Consider the following 22,652-nt stretch of genomic DNA (forward strand, 5'->3'; position numbering starts at 1 on the left):
TCTCAAAAAAATTGAGCAATAGGAAAGATCTGGGAACCAGTATCTGGTGTAATGCCAGAGCACTGGAGAAGCATTAAGGACAAATTTTGATTTATTTACTCCAATACTATTCCTCAAGCAGGGATCAATCACCTAAAATCAGAGACACTGTAAACAATATACTGTAAATACAGCTAAAATCAAATACACTGATACCTTTTAATTTTATCCAAGAATGGATTTAGTCAAATCCCGGCCAAATTTATCCCAGATGTAACTCCAGTAACAGCAGTAGACATTGCACCAGAGAGGAGCTTGGTCCATTTTCTCTTCCTTTCTGACAAATGATTTATGGAAACTGCAAAACTGCTGATGCAAGCACAAGTACAAGAGAGGGTGCAAATGCACAGCAATCCCCTCAGTAGTCACCATGGCTATTGTGCTTTGTTCCACTCTATTTACAAATTATTAAACATATTGACCACAGCTTCATGTTTTGAAATCAAGAAGACAAAGAATCCATTTTTATTACTTTATTAACCTTTTTTATTTAACCTGGTAATAAAACTACTCAACTGTGTGGTGAAAACTCGATTAAAATTTGCCTTAGCTCCAGGAGCCACACAGGCAAATGCTCCAGTAGTTATCTAAGTTGGTTTCCCGGTAAAAGCTTTGCTCTGTTATCAGATTCTGTTATGCAGTACATAGATCCCTGCTTTACAGCCAGCATCAATTCAGGAGGTAGTTTGAAAGCTTTCGGGCTCTCCCAATGATTGCTTAGCTTTTCTTTCACAGCAATTACAGTCCCTTCATTTAATTTCAATGGAAACTTTAGTGTTTTAGACCTTGCCCATGTAGCTGAATGCTCATCTCTGGATCTTATTTCCAGTCCTCAGGAGGACTGGTTTTGATGACCTAGTCTGATTACAGCATCTTTGACAGCTTTAAAGGAATTTGCTCGGGGGAAGGAGACAGCTGCTGCTCTGATGAAGGATTTTTCTGAGCAGGCCTCCCAAGCTAGATATGTCAGTCTGAGATGCTGCCTACGTTTTTCATCGTGACCAACAGGTACGTCTAAAAATGTTTTGTGGTTTTGCCTGTATAGGCCAGTGTGGAGAGAGCCTCTATCATAAAACTGCTTAACCTGCTTCTGTCAAAACACTGCAGCTTCTTGGCTTCTTTTCCCTTATGTTGTATATTCAGCCTCTCTGGAAACTGTGGGCCAAATCTTTAGTCTGGTGTAAACTGGCATTGCTCCTTCAGTTTATACAGGCTTCAGGGCAGGAGCAGTCTCTTTACCAGTATCTATGGCTCTTATACAGCCCTGGTCTTAAAGAGACTTATGAAAATGAGCCTATTATTTATGATCAATAATAACCATTATTAGGAGCTGCAATAAAATCTCTTAGCAGACTTTTTAGAATTGAATCAGTATAAAAGCAATATGGCGATCTGTTCCTCTAGAGCCTGTTTTGCCATTAATGTTGAAAACAAGGTAGGAAACATTTCAGATCCCAAACAACCCAATCTACCTCCAGAAAGGAGGTCTGACCTGCCTAACGTTGTGTGGATCACGAAAGCTCTATGTTCCCTTCCTAGTGCCATTCCCAAACCCAGGAATTAACGTCCATTTTGCTCATATAAAGCACCTAGAGTGAACGGGTCATTATTCAGACAGGACTGTTTTGCAATAAAAGGTTTTGGCAAGTATCTGAATTTACAAAGTTCTAGATATGCATCCTGGAGCAGCTACTTTACTTTTTGGGGAGCAAATAAAGCAAAGATTTCAGATAGGAGGGGTTTAGTTGCACATGCCTAGGGCCAGAGCTACTATTGCATGGACTGTTGGACAGAGCCAAGGTTTGAGGAATTCATCCCCAAAATACCTCCAGCCTTGGTTTTGTAAAAGAGATTCCTGTGTAAACAGATGGCTTAATGGACTGAGAGCTGCTTGGTACACTGGAGTGCTAGCTTCTCCTGTCCAGGGCCAGCCCATTTCCACTACACGCTGCCCCAAAATCCAACTCTGAACCAACAAGTAAAGGTGACAACCACCAGTGCCACCTGCTCCAAATTCTCCACATTCCCTTTCTTTTTCCTTCTCTGTATTGTTTATTTATGTTGCACATCCCCAGAAAAAAAGGAAGCAGTGCCATTTTGCTGCCTTGTAGGTGTTTGATTTCTGTTTGGTAAAGGCAAAGGAGCTGAAGGTGTCCTTTCTGAAATAGTAATGGGGAACACGGAACAGAGAGTGTATCATGGCCACGCAAACCCACCAGCCTTGATTAGCCTGGCACTTACTTGGTCTCCTTCTCCAACACAGGATGCGGGTTCACACCAGATCCTCCTGAAAGACATGACAGAGTGGTGGCTCCAGTATGCACCTTCCTGTGGGTTAGTTTGAGGAAATTCTCTCCTCTTCTAGTCTCAGATATGCTTTTTGTACATGCTTTAGTGGAGGGACATATTTTGCATCCAAGGAAAAATTGCAGGCTTCAGGAAAGCGTGTGTTTCTCAATACGCCCACCTATCTGAAACAGGAGAGGCACCCAACACCTGGATCACCCATCACTCTCTGGTAGCAGGCTGCAGCGTTTGCTGCCACCATGACGAATGCCAGGTAAAGTCACCCAGCACAGCCCAGACGAACCCAGGCTGGAGGAGCAGGTGAGGAGTAGGCTGGCTACCAGTCTTAGAAATGGGAAGCAGGTGTCGTTGTGCAGAGATGAATGCTTGTGAGAAAAATTCATTTAAAGAGAAGGAAGTGTGAAGCAGACAGATACTTTCTTCACTCATGTACTGCAAGCAGAGTATATTATTCAGAAGTTTACGCTGTGTGCCAGTGCATTGGAAGTGCCAAAATGTTGGAAATTCACCAGTTATAACAAGCTAGTGATAGCAGACCAGGCAGTGGGAATGTGACAGATGAAATTACTTGGCCTTTTGGCAGAAGCCAGTAGAGCCATAGCGCAAGAGAGCAGAGCGCCAACCTCACAGACAGACTGTGCCCCTCATAGTAACATTACTTTAACCAGAGAAAAATAGAAATTATTGCTCTGGTCAGACAAGAAACTTGACATTTGTGTTTTGGGATCAACAGTACTTTGCCCCAGTCTTTGTATTTCATATTACTTCACTTAACCAAAGAGCAAATGCCATTACACATGCCCTAACAAATTTCCATTCACTGCAATATTCTTTCAGGGGTGTAAGTAGAAAGGCAGCTTGACCCAAAGTGCCCTAACAGAGATAAGTTTTGCTCTTTTAGTGGAGATCTATCAGTTCTATAGATGTGAGTAACAGAGGTGAAATCCTGCAGGGGTTCCACATGTGGAACTCTTCATTGGAGTCAGTGGCATCCCTGATTGTGGAGTGGGGAAAAAACAGGTGTCCTTTTACTTTCTTTTAGAAATGTTGCACAAAAAAAGACTTGTAAAGAAAATGTCAGTCAAACAGAAGGCAACTTTTCTGTAAAGAAGTCTTATAGCATCCCTTGCTAATAACGTTTTGATTTGGACTGTCAAATATGTCCATCAAAGAAGTTGACACTATTTCCCAGCTCTGGCACTATCCATGCAGCAAGTGACAAAGCTTGCCAAAACCAGGAGTGTCAGGAATTGGTGTTTCAGTTCTACAGCCTCAAGGGAGTCACAGAAGCAGGAGAGGTCTTCTTGTCTGAAGGGCGAGTGGTGGCCTTGCTTTTCCATCATCTTCACTATAGAGTTGGAAAGAGCCTTTTGGCCCAGGATGCTCCAAAAGGGATCTAATTTTTTCCAGCTCTCCAATCCACAGGGAGAAATGCTAACACTAGGTAGAGAGCATAAGAGCACTCCAGTCTTGATACTTCTCCCAGAAATGCTTGCTAGAGAAGATATAATGCATGAAAGAGAGAATGCAAGACACTGAACCAGCTCTCTGTACCGAGAAGTTTTGCCTCTGTCAGGGAACAGCCACATAACCAGAATCGTATGATAGACCGAAAGCTCAGTTTCAGTTTTCCTCCCTTCAGACACTATTAATTCAACATCTCCATAGCTGTCCTGTGAAACTTATTTCTTGCCTTTGCATTTGTCTAGCTTTAAAAGAAAAGGCAAAGTAATTTCCGTTGTTTCATTGAGGAAACTGATTGAAAGGCTCATACATTTGAGATGATGAAAATGCTCCACATCAGAAAAAGTGCATTTGTTTAAGCAGAGATGATTCTGACCAACATATTAATTTAAGCTGAGAGGTTTCCTGGTCTGGGACCAAATTTCTGATAAGAATGAAGGAGAGAGAAGGGGGGGAAAAGAAAGACGTCTGTAACTGTTACAAGGCAGCTAGTAACAAGCTGCCTCCTAGGCAGCATTTTAAGGATCTGATCCAAACCTGCCAGGGATCAGAGTTGGACCCTGGTTCCACACTCTCCAGTAAAAGTCCATCCTGCTCTCCGCTACCCCATTGTAAGACACAAATTGTCTTGGCATGAGCAGGACCTTCCAACACTCCTGCAGGCATGCCAAAGGATGCTCTGCTTTGGAATAAAACCACAACTTAAATCTTTAGCTTGCCTGGGCAAAACATAACTGGCTTTCAACCTGACTTATCTGTATGCCCTGATGTCCAGAAGCATTCTTTGATGTGCTGCCTGAATTTTCCCTTGCTTAGCTTCCTTGCCTCAGCTTAAATTGAGATGCAATTGAATATAGGCTCCAGAAGCACTTGGCCAGTTTTGGAAATTGTACCAATTACTCTTTGTTAAACCTACTTGTTTTACTCTGAAAACACCAGCCTCCAGGGCTTGGAGAGGTGGAGGAGAAAGACTTACATATTAATTACAAGAAATTAAATCCAGAACAAATATCGGCATTAATAGACTTATCATTGATGTAAAATGACTGCCAATGACAGAGGGATTTGCCACTTGCTTTTTATATTCTTCGTCATCCAATATCACCATCCAAACTCTTTCCAATTCATGCATATTGTACTCATTTGGGCTTTTCTTATGCTTCGATCTGCTCTTTTCTCCATTTTTCTGTTCTTTCATGTCATTAATCTAATCTAATCCCCTTCTAAGGTGACATTGTAAATGGAGCTCAAGAGCATTTACATCAGTACCTTCAAAGCATCGTATGTAGCGATGCCTGCACCTAGGTGCTTTACGATTCCCTTGGCTTCTTCCCTTCCCATTGCTGTCAGTCCCACTTGACACCCTTCTCAGCACCAGTTTGGCATTAATGGCTACCAGGTTTCTAAAATCCATTAAGGACAGACAGTGGCTTGCAGAAGTCAACAGAAGCCTTTTGATATCTGGGATTTAGACAAGACCACTAATCCCCTTTTTAGGCTATACCCTGCAGTCATCCTAGCCTGAATTCTCCTCGGGCCAAAACTCCCCTGGGAAAATGGGGAATTGTTACAGAAAGCCCCAATCGACACAACAGAGAGCACAAAATGATTACTGCTAAAACGGAACTCCTGAAGATAATTCTCCTTTTGCTGTTTCTAAGGGGTTTTCTTTTCATGTCTTTTTTTGCCTCCCTTTGTGTTTTATGCCAGCTCAGCCATCCTCCTGCTGCAGTGGGTTCATCTTTCTCATTCATCTCATGGCTGGTGGCGGCCCTGCCATCAATGGCAGCCCAGGTGCTTTAAGCAGAGGTTCCAGTTCTGCTCCTTTTTGTTCCTAAAATACGATAAACGTGTGACAAAAGCTGACTCAGAATGACTTTACTCACTCCAGCCCTGTCCACCTCCTACATCCCACATCAACAGGACTGGCTGATGTGGAATCAGTGAGCCAACAACAGTTATTAGCATATGGTTACTTGGTAACTCTTATTCAATCAATACATGCTTTACATTTAAGATCCCAGTGGCAGGATGAACAGAATGAATTAGAAAACCTCAGGTGGAATAAACCTAATGGCTTATGGGACATTTCCAAAATAAAAATGCATGTTGAATCACAAATAATATCTTGGCTGTAATCTCAGGAGTCTAATTATGAAAAGGATGTGGAATCATTCTGTAATTATTTAGAAAATTCATTTCAGCAGCCAGAAATTCTCTCTATGTTTACTATATATCATCACAAGTACTCTGTGGTTATTTGTAACATCTACCCGGAAAGACGCATGACTAAGAGAGGCAATTTTAAGAAATGGAGACAGATCCATGCCTTTTATATGTCAATGGATTCATGCCAGAGATGAATTGAGACCAGGTTCCTCAACAGAGTTAAATCATTTCTAGCCAGTCCCAGTAGAGCACAAATCACTGTGCCCAGCAGCAGGGACATTCTCACCATAATGCAAAACCCTACTACACGTTCTGATCAATGCTTGTGTCTTTCCCTTAGAAAAGAGCTCAGTTCAAAACCAGTACAAACTCCTGCATGCTGTGGATTTGAAACTGGTGCCACAGCTCCAGGAAGGCAATCATCACTCAGAAGGACCTGCTAAATCCACAAATGAAGCCAGGGCTCTGCCTTCAGAAATGAATTCTGTAGTGCTGGATCAGATGGCTGCATGTGGTATTACCATGCCTAATCTAATTTTTGCAAAGAGTAACAATCCAGACCTGCAGTTCCCAGATGAATGGCCTCAGGTCTGCCTACCTGCATCAAAAGGGAGCTTGCAGATCTGTGTGATCATGAAAATTTCCAGCACAGGGTAGTAATACCTAAAGGGCGAAGAGAAGGTCTCACTGGGAGGATAGGACCCTTGTGGGTCCTTCATGGAGCACCATAGGGACTGTCAATGTTGTGCTTTCTACTGACCACACTGCCCTTCCTTAGGGACAAATACACCTGGGTACACAGATCTCTGGGCTTCATAGGAATCAATGAATACACGGAAAGGAAAATTGATTGCTTTCAGCCTAGCTGGCTACACACACCAAGTGTTATCAGGCCATATTCCCCTTCATTGCTCTGTCTCCATCATGCTTTGTTGTTGATCTTTTTTTCCCCAACTCCACAAAAATGCCCCATTTTGGAGTGACCATCAGATGAGACATTAACCATGACCCTTCTGGTTGTGGAATACACATGGAAACACGCAGTCCAAAGGGCTGATTTTTGTCTTGAGGTTGGGATTTATACAGTGCTTTCCTCCCTGGGAGGTCTGAGGAGCAGAAACAGTGCCGTATGACACCTCATGGGTGTCCCACACCTTTCAGCAGTAAATCTGTTTCTCCAGAGGCAGAAAAAGGAAGAAGGCACACAGCTAATTATACTCTGTGGGGCAATTTGCCTTTTTATTTCCTGATGTATTCCCTGACTGGTGGAAAATCACTCTTGGCAAACACAAAACTTACCTTACTGCCAAAAGGTGCATCTGTAAATTATTAATCAAGAGCACACAGAACCACAAAAGGTGGAATATTGATCAAAGGCTCAACTGACACTCTGGAAGTTGAAGAAGATATGGAAGACTCCCTTCTAATTTATTTATTCCTTTTCTGTTCTGTTATCCTGATATGCTGCTTCCAGTTACCACTGCACCCTGCACTGTATGGTATTACGTGATTTTGTTTTCAGATTGTTGGAGATAAAGTTGCTTCATTATTAATATATATGCACTGTGCATATCCATAAATATTGAATATATACGTGTGTGTAAACCTACTGGAAGTGTTAATAGTTAAGATAAACTAAGTCCATTATTGCAATGAGTGACTATTTCTATGACCCTATTTGCAATAAAACCAGATTCAATGATATGAGAAAATTGCTAGGTTTCAAAATAATTGAACCAGGCCAGACGAATCCCCACAAAGGCATCATTTACAAAGTACTTTGCTTGTCTAGAATATTTATTCCTGCAGAAGGAAATGGAAAAAGAGTTCATATGGTTACACAGCTATCCTCTGAGTGTAAAATTGTTTTATCATGTTATGTTTATTTCCTAGACATCTTCCATTGGGGTATTGCAGGGAAATACTGGCTGTGCAGTTAGTTTCTTTGTGTGGACTGTTCATATTTATTCACTGGGAAGTCAATCATGTTCTGTTCAGGCTTGTTTTGTTTTTCTGCTGAGCAAACACTTAAGCAGCCCTTTTCTTGTAAAAACTTATTTGCATATACAATGTGCACCATTCAAAGTCGGCACTACACAGACAGTTGAGATGTCTTTGCTTTCCCTCCTATGTACCATGGGAAGTAGTGGAGTTCTTCCTGAAAACACTGGCATTGCTCATTAAGACTGCAGTATATTGTTCGTGTCTAAGGACTCCATCAGCAGTTACAGATATTTTTAGTTTGTCTTGTACTGAAAGCCTGGATAGATTTTTACTATTAAATGTTCACAGCAAAATGCTTCCAAGCAATCTACAGACAAAGAATTACTCCCAGCAATTATCCACTGAATAAATCTGAATAATGAATACATTCACAAAAGTCACTATCTATTTGTGAACAATTAGCTGAAAGAAATAGAGGTGACGCTCATCAGCTAAATAATTAATTTACTAATTCTTTGTCCAGCTTTGCTTCTGACATATGTTGCATGAAATGACATCAAAGCTTAGAAGAAAAATTACTTTAAAAGAAGGGCAATGTTAAAGGAAATTCTTCCATCTTCCAAAGCAGAAATTATCCCACTATTTTAACTATTATTTATTACCAGTGATTTCAGAGGCTAGTGAAATTATTTTCCTGGAATCTTTCACTTCATGCATTAAACTGTGTTTTATTCCTCATGTATATCCAATATTAGGTTGTTAAACTGCAATCAAAAGCACTTAGTAGGAATGGATCTGTCCCTGCTATGAGATTTGGACTCCTGACATTTTTATCCACTGGAACTGGAGTGCCCAGGTAACTACTAACTACTCAAGCATTTACAACATTTCTGTCAATATAATTAACACATTGTGGGATAAAAGTGAGAATGACACTATGAAATGATCATTCCTAACATTTGGATAGCAATCTTTCATGAAAACATTTCTAAGCTGCCCAATTCTTTTTCAATAAAATTAACAGAAAAATTATTTACATCTAAGGGGAATCTAGAACTGAAAAGAAATGGTTTCTGGCATTGAAAATGACAAATGTTGTCTCCATATGTCCATTTCTTGAAAACAACCACCCCCCTGGACTTTTCTGCAGGGTTTTTTTAAAGAAAATACCAAAAAGTTTCCAACAAAGTGTTAGAAAAATGTGAGACCTTTCCTTCAACAAAACCAGATTCAGTGAAAAAGACAGGAACGAGGTTTTTCATTCAGGTCTAAAAGCTCACAAGCCCACTGCCACTCTCTGCAGGAGTAAGAGGCTGCACAAGCCCTTCTTATATGCCTTGCTGGATGACGCTAGTAAAAATAAATGAGAAAATTCACATGGAGAAAGTCAAAGCTGGATGATGACTTCCCTCTTCCCACCTCCACCAGTTTTGCTGGTCAAAGTAGGCAGGTGAATTCCTTCTTATATTAATTAATAGCAAGTGATTATCACAATAGGAGGAAGGAGGAACCAGAGGAGAAGCTAGGGACCATGGTTTGGAAAGCTTTGTCACCTTTCTCTCTAGGATCTACTATGAACAAAATTTTGAAGAATGACTTTTCCCGACCAAAAGCTCAGCTTAGGTATCCCAAAATAACTGCTGTGAAACACTTGCAGGATACACCAGAGAGGGGATTTTGAGAGCGTTTCACAAGTCCTGCAGCTGTGAGCCGGTTGCAGCATGAGGAAAAGCCCTCCATCACCCCAATGTACAGGAAAGAGAAGGTAAGGTAACTCTTTCCAGGTGGCTTTTAGATATGGTGCGTTCAGTGAAGAGCCCCAGGCCAGCAAAATCAGTTCTTCTCTGTGTTGACACTGCTTTCACCACTGGAAAGGGAAGGGCTTGAGGACAGCAGCCCCTGCAAGCACTGCAGACCCGTGCAGAGGCTGAGCTGCGGGAGGGCAGCAAGGCTCGAGGGGGCTGCTGACCCCACATCAGCCACAGATGCCTCCCCTGCTGTGCTGGCCCACTTTTCTCTGGGGGAGGATCCCAATCCTTCCCATCTACTCACCCGCTCCCCAAATCCCTGAAAGGAAGATTAAGACCGTGAAGCCCACAGAGCTGCTGTGCCCTCTGGTTCCTGGTGCCAATGCAAGCATCTTGCAACCCTCGCTCCACTGGGTAGGTGCAAAACGAGGGCCAGTCTGAGCATGCCATGGAAGAATCCATCCAACCACCTGGAAAATAACACAAAACTGGAGTACTTTAGACATGTCACAGCAAATAAATAGCTCCAGGAAAAGAGCAGCAAAAAAGCTCAAGCTTGTGCTTGTAGAGACAGTAAACCACCATATTTCAGCAGTCACGGCAAGTATTTCTGACCGGAAATTGTATATTTGATGATGACCAGCCTTCAGCATTTGACAAGGGGCTGTTAAAGCCTCTTGCACAGTAAATCACCTGTCTTCCTATCAATAATCTTATTATAATATCTGCAGAAATGTCTAATATTAAAATCCCACTTTATTACTATAGTAATGGATCTAATTTGTAAAACATATAAAGTGAGGCCATAACTGTACTGGAGGGAGATATATGTGATCCCACTACAACTATATCATTTCCTGATGGCCTTACCCATATATTTTGAATGGGAGAAGGATTAAAAGCAATCCCACTTGCAAGATTTTTGAGATTGGGAATGGCTTCTGGAAAGGAGATCAACATGATCATGGAAATGCAGCAATCGTTATAAAAAGAACAGCCTCAACTTCATGTTTACGCACGTAAATACGTAGGTGTTTATTTGTGATTTGCTCCATTCAGGCCCTTTCCAGTTGCCAGGAAAGCCCTGCTTTCCAGCTGCACAATCAGTATTATCACTATGTGCTATTTTTGGTGACTGAGTACATTTCAAGCAACGTCATCCTTCCCAAGCCAACACTGGTATGAAGGGCGGAAACTCTTCTTTCCACTCCTCTGTCATTTGCTGCTGCTCCCATCTGCTTGGTGTCACTGTCTGCGCAGTCCTCGCTGCAGAGGGATCTCCAGACGCTTTCCCCTGCTCCTTCTCATTTTCTTGAGCAAGTGGCTTTCCAACCGAAGCTTCGTGTGGGAGGCTTCATGTTGCCATCCAGAGTACATGTCCCAGATATGTCCAGCCCCACCTTCTAGTGCAGAGGAGCTGCCGGTAAGTAATCTCTCGATGGGCAATAGAGTCCTTGTGTCCAACACCCGGAGCTTTTCACAAATGGGTTGTTTTTAAGGGCAAATAATTTCCCGGCTAGCACTTTGGTAGGTTTCCAGCTCTTGTCACAGTATGGCAACACTAAGTTTCTGTCTGAGGGGAGAATGCATCATTTCTTCTTACACTGTGTAGCTTTGATTTCCATAAGTTATTAAAGTCTAGTAAATATTGTAAATACCACTTCCTTTTTAAGTTCTTCCTTGGCTAGGTGCTACCCAACCAGCTAGTTGTTTAATGTTTTTCTCTTCTGGTGTGATGTTGCTATTGTGTTTGGAAAAGCTCCTACTGATGAAAGCCACACTTGGAGTTATAAATCTCTTCAAATATAAGGTTCAGTTTCCTTGGCTGTGCCACGGGAGGAGCCCTCTTAGCTAAAGCTACAACCACCGCTACTCTGAGCTGGGCTGTGTCTCCCTGAACCTGTTTCAGTTTACACAGACTAATTAAATATTCATTGTGCCAGAAAGTGTGTGTGTGTGGCTATAGCAGAGTGATTAGGGTACTCACCTGGTAGATGAGAGACCCTGTTCCCAGTGACTGCTCCAATGAATATTTAAGTATTTCATATTAAGTGTACATTGGAGCAAGGATAGAAGCAGGCTTCTCCCACCCCCAAGGGAGCACCCAGACACCAGGCTGTAAAGTCATTCTTTCATTCTTTCTTTCTTTAGCTCAATGAATATTTAATTATTCAAGGCCAAGTAAGAGAGCTTCAGTGACAGAGACTGAGATTCCCTGCTCCCATGTGTGCACCATAGCTCTGATGATGAGGGCGTGCATATAAGAGATGTGGGTTCCTATTCCTTTGGACTTAGAAAGAAGTTGAATCCAGGTTTCCCATACCCTGAATGGGTCTTCCAGCTTCTGAGCTGCTGAATAAAAACCACAGAGCTCCAACATACAATGTCCCCGGTCATGAGACAGAGGTGGTATGGATGCTTGTATGACGCCAAGGTCAGAGAAAGCATCCTTATCAGTAATAAATTAAGCTGAAATCTGGTTTATAAATCCCTCAGGAGAAGGTATCAAAGCTGAAGACATTCCTCACTCCATGGCAGTTCCTGCTGGCTATGTTATGTGCCTTTCTGAGATTATCCAGAGTGTGATGTGTAAGAAAACCTACTTCTCCTCTGTAGTCTGGGGTCTGACACCCCCAGACTGTAGTTAATGGGACTTAATCCTGCTTCTGCAGCCCAAGGAGCAGGTGTGTGAAATGGTGAATGTGGGGAAAGCATCCAAAGATAAAAGGTGTATGGCAAGGGTATTTGAGTCTAAAAATGGGCAAAAGTAGCAGGGATTAAGGAGTAGAAAGATTAAAGCAGGAAGAAAAACATAGAGGAAGGAGCGTGCAATCACTGAGTGGGGAAATGACACACAAGGGAAAAATAAGGAGCAGGGACAGTGACCAGAAGGAGCAAACAAACCATCTAAGAAATAATACTCTTTACCTAGCAGAGGAACAGAGGGAAGGAGGAGAAAGGGGTAGGGAAGATGACTTTGATTTTAAAGTAAAAATAAAATGTGGATAATCTCTGTCACCCACTTAGGTCTTTGAAAAGTAGAAAGTTTGCCATCTGCTTTCCACTTCCAGAGGACAGTGGGTGTCTCTGAACTGAGATGCTTGGGATTCACTTTGGGGAATTGACTGTGGGAGCATTCCTAGGCAGAAAAGGGACTTACTACTATTATTGCAGCTCTGTGTCTTGTCATTTGGCAGAATCCACAGCAATCTGATTCCGTTATCAAAGACTGAGTGTGGCTTCCAAGCAAAAACCAGAGCAACAATGTAATTGTGATATCAAAGTGCAAACAAATTACCTTCTCATACCCATCAGGATAGTGTCCTAACCCAAAACTGCTGCATAGTCTCAGTTGTTGAAATGGCAACACTACATTCAGAATGGAGCTGCTTAGCTCAGAAGAACATTTAAAAGGTGCTCCCAATGATATGGTTCATATATTTCATATCACATTTATGTCCATCTACCCCAGGGCTGTTAAGCACCCACCTTCAGTAAGTGTTCACTCCAGTTCAGAGAAATCCTTTCTGAACACTTTACTGCCTGTTACTTTAACCAACCTTTTTCCTGAGAAAACAGTTGTGGAGTACTGAAGACCTATAACAATGAAGGAATATCCATATTGTCTTGTTATAAATATTACAGTGGTCTGACTATAAATGTCAAAACAGATGTGTTTCATATCATGTCCTTCGAGGGACATGGTAACATAGCCACAAAAGCTCAAAGCTTCACCCAGATGCATTACTCCAGTTTGAATGGTGACGTGTTTTGTGTTTTCATCAACTCTTTAGACAGATGACAGTAGCTATCCTCCTTCAATATTGAGGAAAAGGCCACCTGTGGACCAAGCTGTGGGGCAAAAGCGGAAAGCAGAGAGAAAGGTTCGATTCCGTGAGCCAGAAGTCATTGAATATGGTATGCTCAAGCTATTAAGCCTTTTGGCATGAACTTTCTAGCTTCTAACATCCACCCTGTCTGTCCACATCAGCTTCTCCCTCTGATAATGTTATTTGTGATTTTGAGCTCAGCATGGAACAGACGACAGACAATTTTTGCTCTGTGCTCTGCAGAATTGCATCTGGTCCATTTACGTGCCTGCCCTGGGAGAAGACAGGCTCCTGCATCGCATTGGAGCAGCCTCAGGGCTGTTCTCTCGGTGAACTCCTGAGTCAGCCCCCGCAGGCATCAGCATAGACCATGGCTTTGGCTGAGCCCCAGGTCTACCCCAGAACAATGCTTCCACTCACAGAAAAGGATCTCAGACCAAATTTAAACATGCTTATGTCATTCTAGGTAACCAGAATGTAATGGCGGGGAAGGAGCCAGCCCTTTCATGTTTCTGAGTAGCATGCATGCCATGGGATACAACAGCAAAGGTCTGAGCCTAGCTGATCCACTGGGATTAAAAGTAGCCAGGATGTAACCATTTTTGCCAAGGAGGGCATCCAAGCAATGATACAGCTAGCATAACCTCTGGTCTTTCATTCATGAGCCAAAGTAACAGTTTGATCAGTGTAGTGAACTGGGAGTGACCTTAAGCAGAGGGCTAGCACAAGGATCCAGTTTGCACTTCTGCACGTGCTATATACAATTTATAACCAAATAAGAACTGTTGTTTCATTCTGAGTTCCACAAATGGACCCAACTAAGAAAAATTGTATTTATTGTTAGGGAACTAAAATTGTGTGGTTTTGATACGTCAGTCAGTAAGAACACAGGTGACAGAATGGTAAAATTTCTGTGTCAGCCACCTGTTTGGACTGCTACTCAGCTTCTGAAAACAAGACTTGGCATCTGCTGATGTGTCTAAACAGACTTCTCATTGGTTTTGCAATACGTTGTTTGTGGTGCCTCCTAATGCAGGAGGGAAAAGCTGTTTCTTGATAAGGTTGTTGACATGGCCTGGGCTTTCCCATCAAAACTGAACTCCTGGGAAGACTCAGTGAGTCAGCGCTAAATTATTTAAAGCTCATCTGACTGCTCAAGAGCAGGATTTTGATGAGAGCTAATACCTCTTTCAGCTCCCTGCCAGAGTCCATGCCCTCACATCAGCACTGGTAATCCTGCAGTCAAATCCAGCCCGAGGGGACCGGGTTCATCTCCCACCGGCTCTGAATTCAGCACAGCCATGCTTGAGTTCCAGGGAGCTGCAAGGATGGAGAAGACTGACTCTTTTACATGAAGGCATGAGAAATGTCACAACCCATAGTTAGTACTCTGTCTTGCAAACAGCCTGTGATTTAGATGATTTGGTGTTTGTCCACACAATGTTATTAACATAGAGGCTGGTAAGATGAAGGCTGCTGGCACGACTGAAATTTTTCCATTCTCTGGACTTTTCATGAGGATTGTGTCTGGGCCCCGGCTGCCAAACAGAGGCAGTTCCAGGATATTGTTGGATGAAAATTGTATCTGACAGTGGGCTTTGTTTTTTTAACTTTCGTTCTTCTCTCAGCCTGCTGGTCTATCTCCTTTCCTTTCTAGAAATGATGTGGAATAGGGAGGTCTTTTTTGCAAGAGCTGACTCCTGACCTCCCTGCAACAGCAGCAATCTCTGTCTCTGAACCCCCTGTCCCGGTTAGATAGAGTTAATTTCCCCATACAATAATTTTTTCTCACTTTCCTGAAGTGCACCTACATCTGCATGTTTGCATGGAGTGGGTAGATCCTCATCTGACATAACTCTGTGCAGCCAAAAGTGGTGTAAGAGGTGGCCCAGCATCTATAAGGCAACAGGCAATTTCAGAGACACTGCTTGGCGCTTGCTTTTTTATTCATCTGCTGCAAAGAGGCTTTCCAGGCATGTAAGAACATTTTCATTCTGTTTTCTAGCCATTTCCTGCTATGACTACGTAGTGGGTAAGTTGAAGTTTCACATTATAACTGTGAGCCATCCATGGCACTAAATTGAGTTTGCTCTGTGGCTGCTGGGATGCACTGTGCAAATATGTCCTCTGTATACAAAGCATTTTGTACTGTCAGTGGTTGTTGCTTTTTCTTCTCAGCATATGAAGCACAAGGTGTTGATAAGGTCTGGTGCAGTATTTTAAACAAGACATCTAGTAAGACAAATAGTGGAAAAAAATGAAATCCCTGAAGCTATTTTTAATTTAAATATAATTAATATATTTTATGGCAATAGAATAGGTACAGGTTTTTCACTAAGATATGCAGGGAAAGCACCCCAAGCAAAACAATAGTTCTCCCTGCTGACTTTCATATGTGGGGAAGAGACAATTCATTTATATGCTGGCAGCAGGGTAGAAATAATAAAAATAATCTGTTTTTTCTTTTTTGTTTGCAAGGATGTTTGAGGCCAGCCAGCCTCACAGCCGCTCAAGCAAATGTGTGTATCTGGATGTTCTTATGATGGTGATCATTTCTAGAGGCTCTGGCCGACATCCAGCCCCTGCTGTACGCAATGCAGTAAAGGGAGAGGGGTACTTATATATATGCATTTATACACACATACACAGAGCTGTAGTGTTGGGATGCCAAAAGGCCTCCCAAGCAAATGTCCCCATATCCCCTAGCTGTCGCTATTGCCCAGGAAAGAGGGGTTGTATGCTTATGCCAATGGCAGCATCAGCTAAAGCAGTTATAGGGCTAGGAACAAGGTACTATAGGCAGGAAAGATCCAGGTGAAAAAGAAAAGACCAAATATCCCTCAGGTACAGTGGAAATGTATGTCCAAGGCAGGAACTGAACCAAAATCTCCTGTATCCCAGTCCAGTACTTTTCTCGGATGAGTTGCTTTTTTCTTAGACTGGGCACATGTCTAGGGCTGAGTGTATTGTTCCAACAAGCAATTTAACCAACAAATTTAAGCATTAATTTTCTATTTGTAATCTAGAAAAAAAGCAAGCTTGCATTTAAGCGCATAATTGTACTAATGTGCTGAAGCTGTTGTGAGCACAGCTCATCACTATTTTGTGGGTGGGATTATTCTTCCACATTATTTTTTTTCTGTTCCTGCACTGAACATGCTCCCTAATTGAGAGGATGTAAGGAAACGCCAAGTTTGCACTTGAGATCACCCAGAAATTTCACATGGAAAGTAACTTTCGCAAGAATGAAAAAGGTTATAAGTACTTCATCATAGAAAAGGGCTGATGTGAAAAGCTGTTTAGCTTTCACAGAAAAGTTTCACTGCTACCAGGTATGCTTGTCAGCCAGGCCCCATGCTTTGAAAGGCAGGTGGTCACCCAACCGAGAACTGTGTTGTGTGGTGTGGGAGATCACACAAGGGAAATACCAACTTCCAAATCACAAATCTCTGCAAAAGCAGAAAGTGGTGAATAATTCCCTGGCTAAATACCTTCATATAAACCATTCATAGAATAATGCCAAATAAACAAATTTATAAAAATTGAAGTCTGCTCATGGATAATTTACAAACAGAAAAAAAAGGCTAAATTCAAATGAATAAATTATTTGCTGCAAATAATTCACTCAGGTCTATTATGGGACATTGATTTGGTTTCTGGTTAGCTATAAAATGACTGCCTATTAACATTTTACCTTTTCCCCATACACTTTTTGATACATTATTATGTGTTTCTCGCTTGGTTTTATGACTTTTACCTTCCTCTCTGTACATCTGTATGACAGTTTAATTGACTGGTGTGTATTCCAGGGCTCGTACTAGAAGCTAATTTAAATATGTTACAGCTAATGTTGGCCCTTTACCCATAATAATACACACCACATTTTTATCTTCTTATTGATTGTGTGCATATGGCAGGCAAATAGCTGCACACTATGGGTTTTTATTCAGGCATGAATTTGGCTTTATACTGCATGTTTAATACTCAAAGTGCTTTATAAAATAATACTGATTGTGCAATGGTCATGCAGTCAAACAGAACAGCCAGACTTGAATCAAACTGAATCCCCAAGGCCCATGAGTGGATACACACATGCAAGGGCTGAGGCACAGATGTTGGCAAGCTAAATGTAGCCCATTGATTTCCACATATGTACTGTGCCTGACCTATGGCACTTTAAACATACTTGAACTATATTTTAAAGGCAAGAAAAATGTTTACAGTGCCCTTGCTTAATAGCAAGTGCAGAGGATGTTCCACTGTTATTAGCACACCTAGCGCTTACAGAGAGGTTAAACCTGCCAGAGCTTTCTAAATATGCCTCTCGGTTAATGAAGCCACGTTTTGGCTCTTACTGTAATTACTAGGAGCCCCAAACAAGCTGAGTTACCAGGGAAAAGGACAGAAATCTAGATCTTCCCTCTTTTACGGAACATTTATGAGCATTAAATAATTAGACAAGGTAGCTTAATATTCTCCTAGTATTTAACTTAACATTTAGCATAAAGGTATAAAAAATAATTGCTGGAGGAAAACTTGAGATCATGCATTAGCTATGGTAATCCTGTTCTTATTGTATATAATTAAACTCTTTAAATGTTCCATTAGATGAGATCTTTTGTACTCACCAGCCTCCATCAGGAGGTGTGACTCACGATCATTTAACTGATGCCTACCGAAGTACTCACAACCAGAGCCCTGTGTACCCTGCTGTTCCCAGAAAAGTGGGACAAAGGCATCAGCAGGGGGTCAAATTTGGGAAGTGTTTAAGATGACACTAAATTAATGTTGCTTTCTTTTTTCTCCTCATCACCGTTCAGTAGATGACAGGTCATCATCTGGGTTGCCTGTGCTCCTGTGGCTCTCATTTTGCGCAGTGCTGATCCTTGCTGTGAGTCTGTACTACACCAGCATGAAGAAAGATGTCAAAGTCCTGGAGGAATTTCAATCCCAACTTGTTATCTTCTTTCTTCAGATAAGACACATTGCTCAGAAATGCTGGACTTGGTTTATGAGACAGTAGCAATGTCCTCTGGCCTGACAGACATCTCAGAGCACTGCTAACCAGCACGCAGCAGCACAAAGCTCCCAGTCTACTCCAGCCGCGTGCGGGGAGCACGTGAGCATCCACCCCAAACAGCAAGAAAACCACCCCTGTTGTGCACTGTCCAGCAGCCACTTGTTCTCTTTTTTCTTCTTTGTTCTTTTCATATTAGTGGGTGGTCATACTAGCACCTAGAGGTCCCACCAAATTCATGCTCCATCATCCTGAACACCAAAGAAGTATCTGAATTTTGTCTCCCAAAGAGCTTACCAACTGCTGATATGAGGAGCAGAAGCAGAGAGAGAAATACATTGATCTGTGCAAGCGGCAGCAAGCTCTGAATAAAAGTCTCCTGAGTCTCAGGTCAAGGCTTTAAATACCCAACCATCTTTCTCCTCAAGTCTCCTAAGAGCTATTCTGCAAAAGTTAAATTAAAGCTGAGCTATTGCACAAACACTGCTCTGGTGGCCAAAGGCTTGGGAAGCTGCTATATTTATACACCTGAAATGATTATTAGTAAAAACCCAGCAAACGGCTTTCTTGTTTCCCTTCATGCATTTCTTTCCTCCATGGGCAAAAGCTGTTTCTTAATGTTTCACTTGACTCCCAGGTGTGAAAAAGAACATGAAAACTCATTTAAACAGTAAATAGTTTATTTGCCTAACATAATAAATAGCAGCATTGAATCCCAATCTAATTATCAAATCAGTAGTTTAATCCTCTGGGTTTGATCCAGTCCATAAACCCCACTAGCTGAGCTTACAAGATTTATGATAGTGCTTGTATTCAGTCAGAGGTTATGCTTTTAAGCCTGGGTGTTCAAGGCCTTATATAAAGGTAATATGGACTGTTTATGAAGGTGTGGGAGGCAAAGGCCCTTTATCCCTGCATTGTCCCACCACAGTATACACGTCTCTGAAGGGAATCCTTTTAATGGAGATCATGCAGTAAATGTGGAATGGTTCTCTGGGTGTCTGAGAGGAGAGCAAGTGAGTGCAAGCTTATGAGCTTCAGCTATGTTTTTTCCCTAGACAAAACCAACACAACCAGCTTTTTAGGCCTTAGATTCTTGTCAAGTAGCACCTGCTGTGTGCTTGGGTTTATTTGGTATGATAAGGTTGACATCACCTGTAAGAGCTGAAGAAAAGGAAAAAGAAAAAAAAGAGAAAGAAAACTCTGCAAAGAAGGTGGAAGAGATGCCTGCAAGACCTTGGCTCAAATTCCCCTGCCATTGCAACTCACCAAAAAGAAAAAATGGTGCTTTATTTTTAAATTTTTTTTTTTTTTTTTAAAGAGGGGCATACCTCTCTGCCCCTCCAACCTTCTTCCAAGCAGCCCAAAGACTTTAACCAGGCAGAGGATAAGCAGAAGCATATGCAGCCTTCTCACAAAAGGAGAGTGGGCAGCAAGTTGATTGAGAACAAGTCAAAAATAAATGCAGTTCAAGACAGAAAGAAGTGATTTCAGTGGTTATTCTCATGCTCCTTCTAAGATGTCAAAGGCCACAGCAATTGCATTCGACACGCTGCTGGTCTGGGAAGCAGAGCTTGCTGCAGGAGGAGTGTTTAGCTCAGGGGCTATTTGTGCAAAACGCTTGGGTACCCCAGCTCTGAGGGTAAGTTTCACTGCTGCTTCCCTTCCCTCTCCCCCATCTCAGCCCTGCTGTTTAGGTAATAAAGAAGAAAGGTTTTAAACTTGTGTGCTGGTGAATCTCTGATAAAAAGGTTTGAACTGGTACCTGCATGGGGCAAGGGGCTCATTGCAACTTCTGTTTGCATTTGTTAAAGTTTATGGTCTTTTTAATGTTCATGTTGAAACTCTGGCAAATCAGTGGCGTTCCTTTTTTAGGTCTGGACTGACATGTCCTCCCAGCACATAGCAACTAGCCCCTTCAAAACAGGAGCCTTTTCTGAAGGGACAGTTCCCTCACTGCAAGCCATGGCACATTGCAACAAGAAAGCAAAGCCTGAACTGACAAGAACCGAGCAATCTTAAGAGCAAGAGCAGTAGAGTGAACCCTTCTAGTATGTTAGCAACCCAGTTTCAGTAAATTTAAAACAAGCCAAAGGGTTAAGGTAAAATAGGAACTCCTCTTAGGACTGTGAAGGAAAATGCAGAGGCACTGTGAAGTCCATATGTGTGCTCACCTCCCAGCACAGCTCCCCAGGAGATGGGCATGGGACCACCTTTCCACCGGGTCTGCTTTAAATGGAAAATGGCCACATTCTCCCTGCTGGGGTCCAACTTTATCAGTGTGAGTGAGAACGGCTATCACATCTGGGCTGTCAGGGAAATTAAGCAGAGTAATGGCTATTCTTGGCTTCTGCCTAGGCTCTGGTTGGGACAGTTTTGGACATGGACAAAGGCAGCACTTGAGTTGTCTGTCTTGCCATGGCCTTGCAAGGCCTCCCAGGTCAGGATTGTTTGCTGTGGTGAGACAAATACATGGCAGGCTGCAGAAAGCCAAAATAAATTCGCTACAAAGCCAGAATGTTTGAAATAAATAAAAGTTAAACCCCATTCCTGGGAGAGTGGTGGCATTTTGCAGGTGAAGAAACTGAAGCTAAGAAAGCCAATGCATCTGTGCAAGTGAATGAAGCAGGTCAATAACAAGGCTGGGAACAGGAGAAAAAATCCCAACTCCTGGGCCAGCATTTATTTACAGCTGCGCAGCTTCACTGTGGACTTACCTGCTTTATTTCCTTCTCACACTGAAGCTCTTTTCCCATTCATCCATCCTGCTTACACACACCCACACCCTTTTCCCACTCTGCCCCTTCTTTCTGTTCTTTATCCATCACAGATCTATCCTCAGCACTGTGAGCTGGATGGGATTTCTCCTTACTCTTGTTCAATGCTGTTTTTCTAGGTGTGACACCTTTGTCAGTTTGGAAGAGCTAATAGGAGCTCTAAAGTTACACAAAATCAGTCATGTTGGGTAATAATTCCCTTGCTGGCCATGCTGAGTAATATTTCCCTTCAGCACAACTCCTGAGAATTGCCCATAAAGAGGTAAAAAAGGAGGAGTACCTAATCTGTTGTAAATGGTCGAGATGCTCACCTGAATTCACGCTGGTGCCAGCGTGGTGAATCGCTTTAGAAGTCAAGAATCCTGCAGCCAACCAGCTCTGAGCAATTATTTAATCTAGCTTGGCAATGGTCATGTTTTAGCTTTAAAGGGCTGAAAGAGGGAGTGGTGAAGGACAGTACTCTTGCAGCAATTTTTGAAGCAGACAGCGAGTAGGTGGACTTCCCAGGAGCAGTGTCTAGGGTGGCAGGAGTCAAAGGGCCAGAAGAGAGTAGAAGAGGTCTGTGCATGAAAATGGGCTAGTGACAGGGTCTAAGGGTAGAAGTGCTGCCTAATATCCCTTATGCAATGAGTATGAAATTAATGCACAGCAGAAATCAACAGACCACAAGAGTATGGGGTAAGTGTTGTTTTGACAGTATTCAGTACATTCCTGCAGCATGAACGGAGGGCAGCTGCCAACACCCTCTTCAGGCAGGCTCACCACATCAGTGACACCTGATTGCACTAGCAGGATTATCCGTACCCATACAGTTAGAGGAGATAGAAAAGGACACAGTGAGATGACGCAAGATTTTTTTACATTAACCTTTTAATGCACTCAGCATTTGTGCTGGTAAAAGGCAGCCCCAAAAACTGCTTCTAGTCCCACTCCCTCCCTTCATCTCTCCAGCTCTGCTAGTCTGGAAACAGGTTAATGGAGCAGGAGAAGCCCATAGCAGCAATTTTAATTGTCATTTCTGCCTTTTGCCACTTTGAAGCAAGCAGAAGGGCTGGCAGCATGTGACTAGAAAAAGGGTATTACCAGCTACCCTCAAGGAGTAACTCCGGAACCGCTAAGATAATAGTGTGGACTTGTTTCTTATTAATTCCTCGCTCCAGGGTAGCTGTTGGGAACCTTTAGGCCCACCTCTGAAGAGGAAGGCTGATGCTACATGAAGAAAATTAACCAGCTGGCATTTAGAAAATGAACATGCCCATGCAGCCTGTGGTCCCCCTTTACATTTGGTAACAAGCTGCCTTTCAGCTGCATGCTGACATGGGAGCATCTTCTCCTTGTCTCCTATGGCATTAGGGTT

At 42.4% G+C, this 22,652-nt stretch overlaps 1 protein-coding gene across 5 annotated transcripts; it reads left to right on the forward strand.

Annotated features, from left to right (window-relative positions):
- The first annotated feature begins 910 nt into the window (after positions 1 to 910).
- C3H14orf180 (chromosome 3 C14orf180 homolog) lies at positions 911 to 21,065 on the forward strand. 5 transcript variants are annotated; one of them, XM_052783341.1, is made up of 6 exons: positions 911 to 1,047; positions 8,679 to 8,779; positions 9,581 to 9,688; positions 13,466 to 13,589; positions 15,507 to 15,533; positions 18,322 to 20,243. In XM_052783341.1, the coding sequence occupies exons 3-6, from the start codon at positions 9,671 to 9,673 to the stop codon at positions 18,522 to 18,524; spliced, it is 372 nt and encodes a 123-aa protein (XP_052639301.1). In that variant the 5' UTR covers positions 911 to 1,047; positions 8,679 to 8,779; positions 9,581 to 9,670; the 3' UTR covers positions 18,525 to 20,243. The 5 variants fall into 5 exon arrangements, 4 of the variants coding, with proteins under 4 accessions (XP_052639301.1, XP_052639303.1, XP_052639299.1 ...); XR_008234587.1 differs by lacking the exons at positions 911 to 1,047; positions 8,679 to 8,779; positions 9,581 to 9,688 and adding exons at positions 10,888 to 11,094; positions 20,394 to 21,065 and having other exon boundaries at positions 18,322 to 20,160; XM_052783343.1 differs by lacking the exons at positions 911 to 1,047; positions 8,679 to 8,779; positions 9,581 to 9,688 and adding an exon at positions 10,888 to 11,094 and having other exon boundaries at positions 18,322 to 18,392; positions 18,477 to 20,243.
- Positions 21,066 to 22,652: the final 1,587 nt, after the last annotated feature.

The sequence above is a fragment of the Harpia harpyja genome, chromosome 3 (genome assembly GCF_026419915.1).
Source record: "Harpia harpyja isolate bHarHar1 chromosome 3, bHarHar1 primary haplotype, whole genome shotgun sequence".
In the NCBI taxonomy this organism is placed as follows: domain Eukaryota; kingdom Metazoa; phylum Chordata; class Aves; order Accipitriformes; family Accipitridae; genus Harpia; species Harpia harpyja.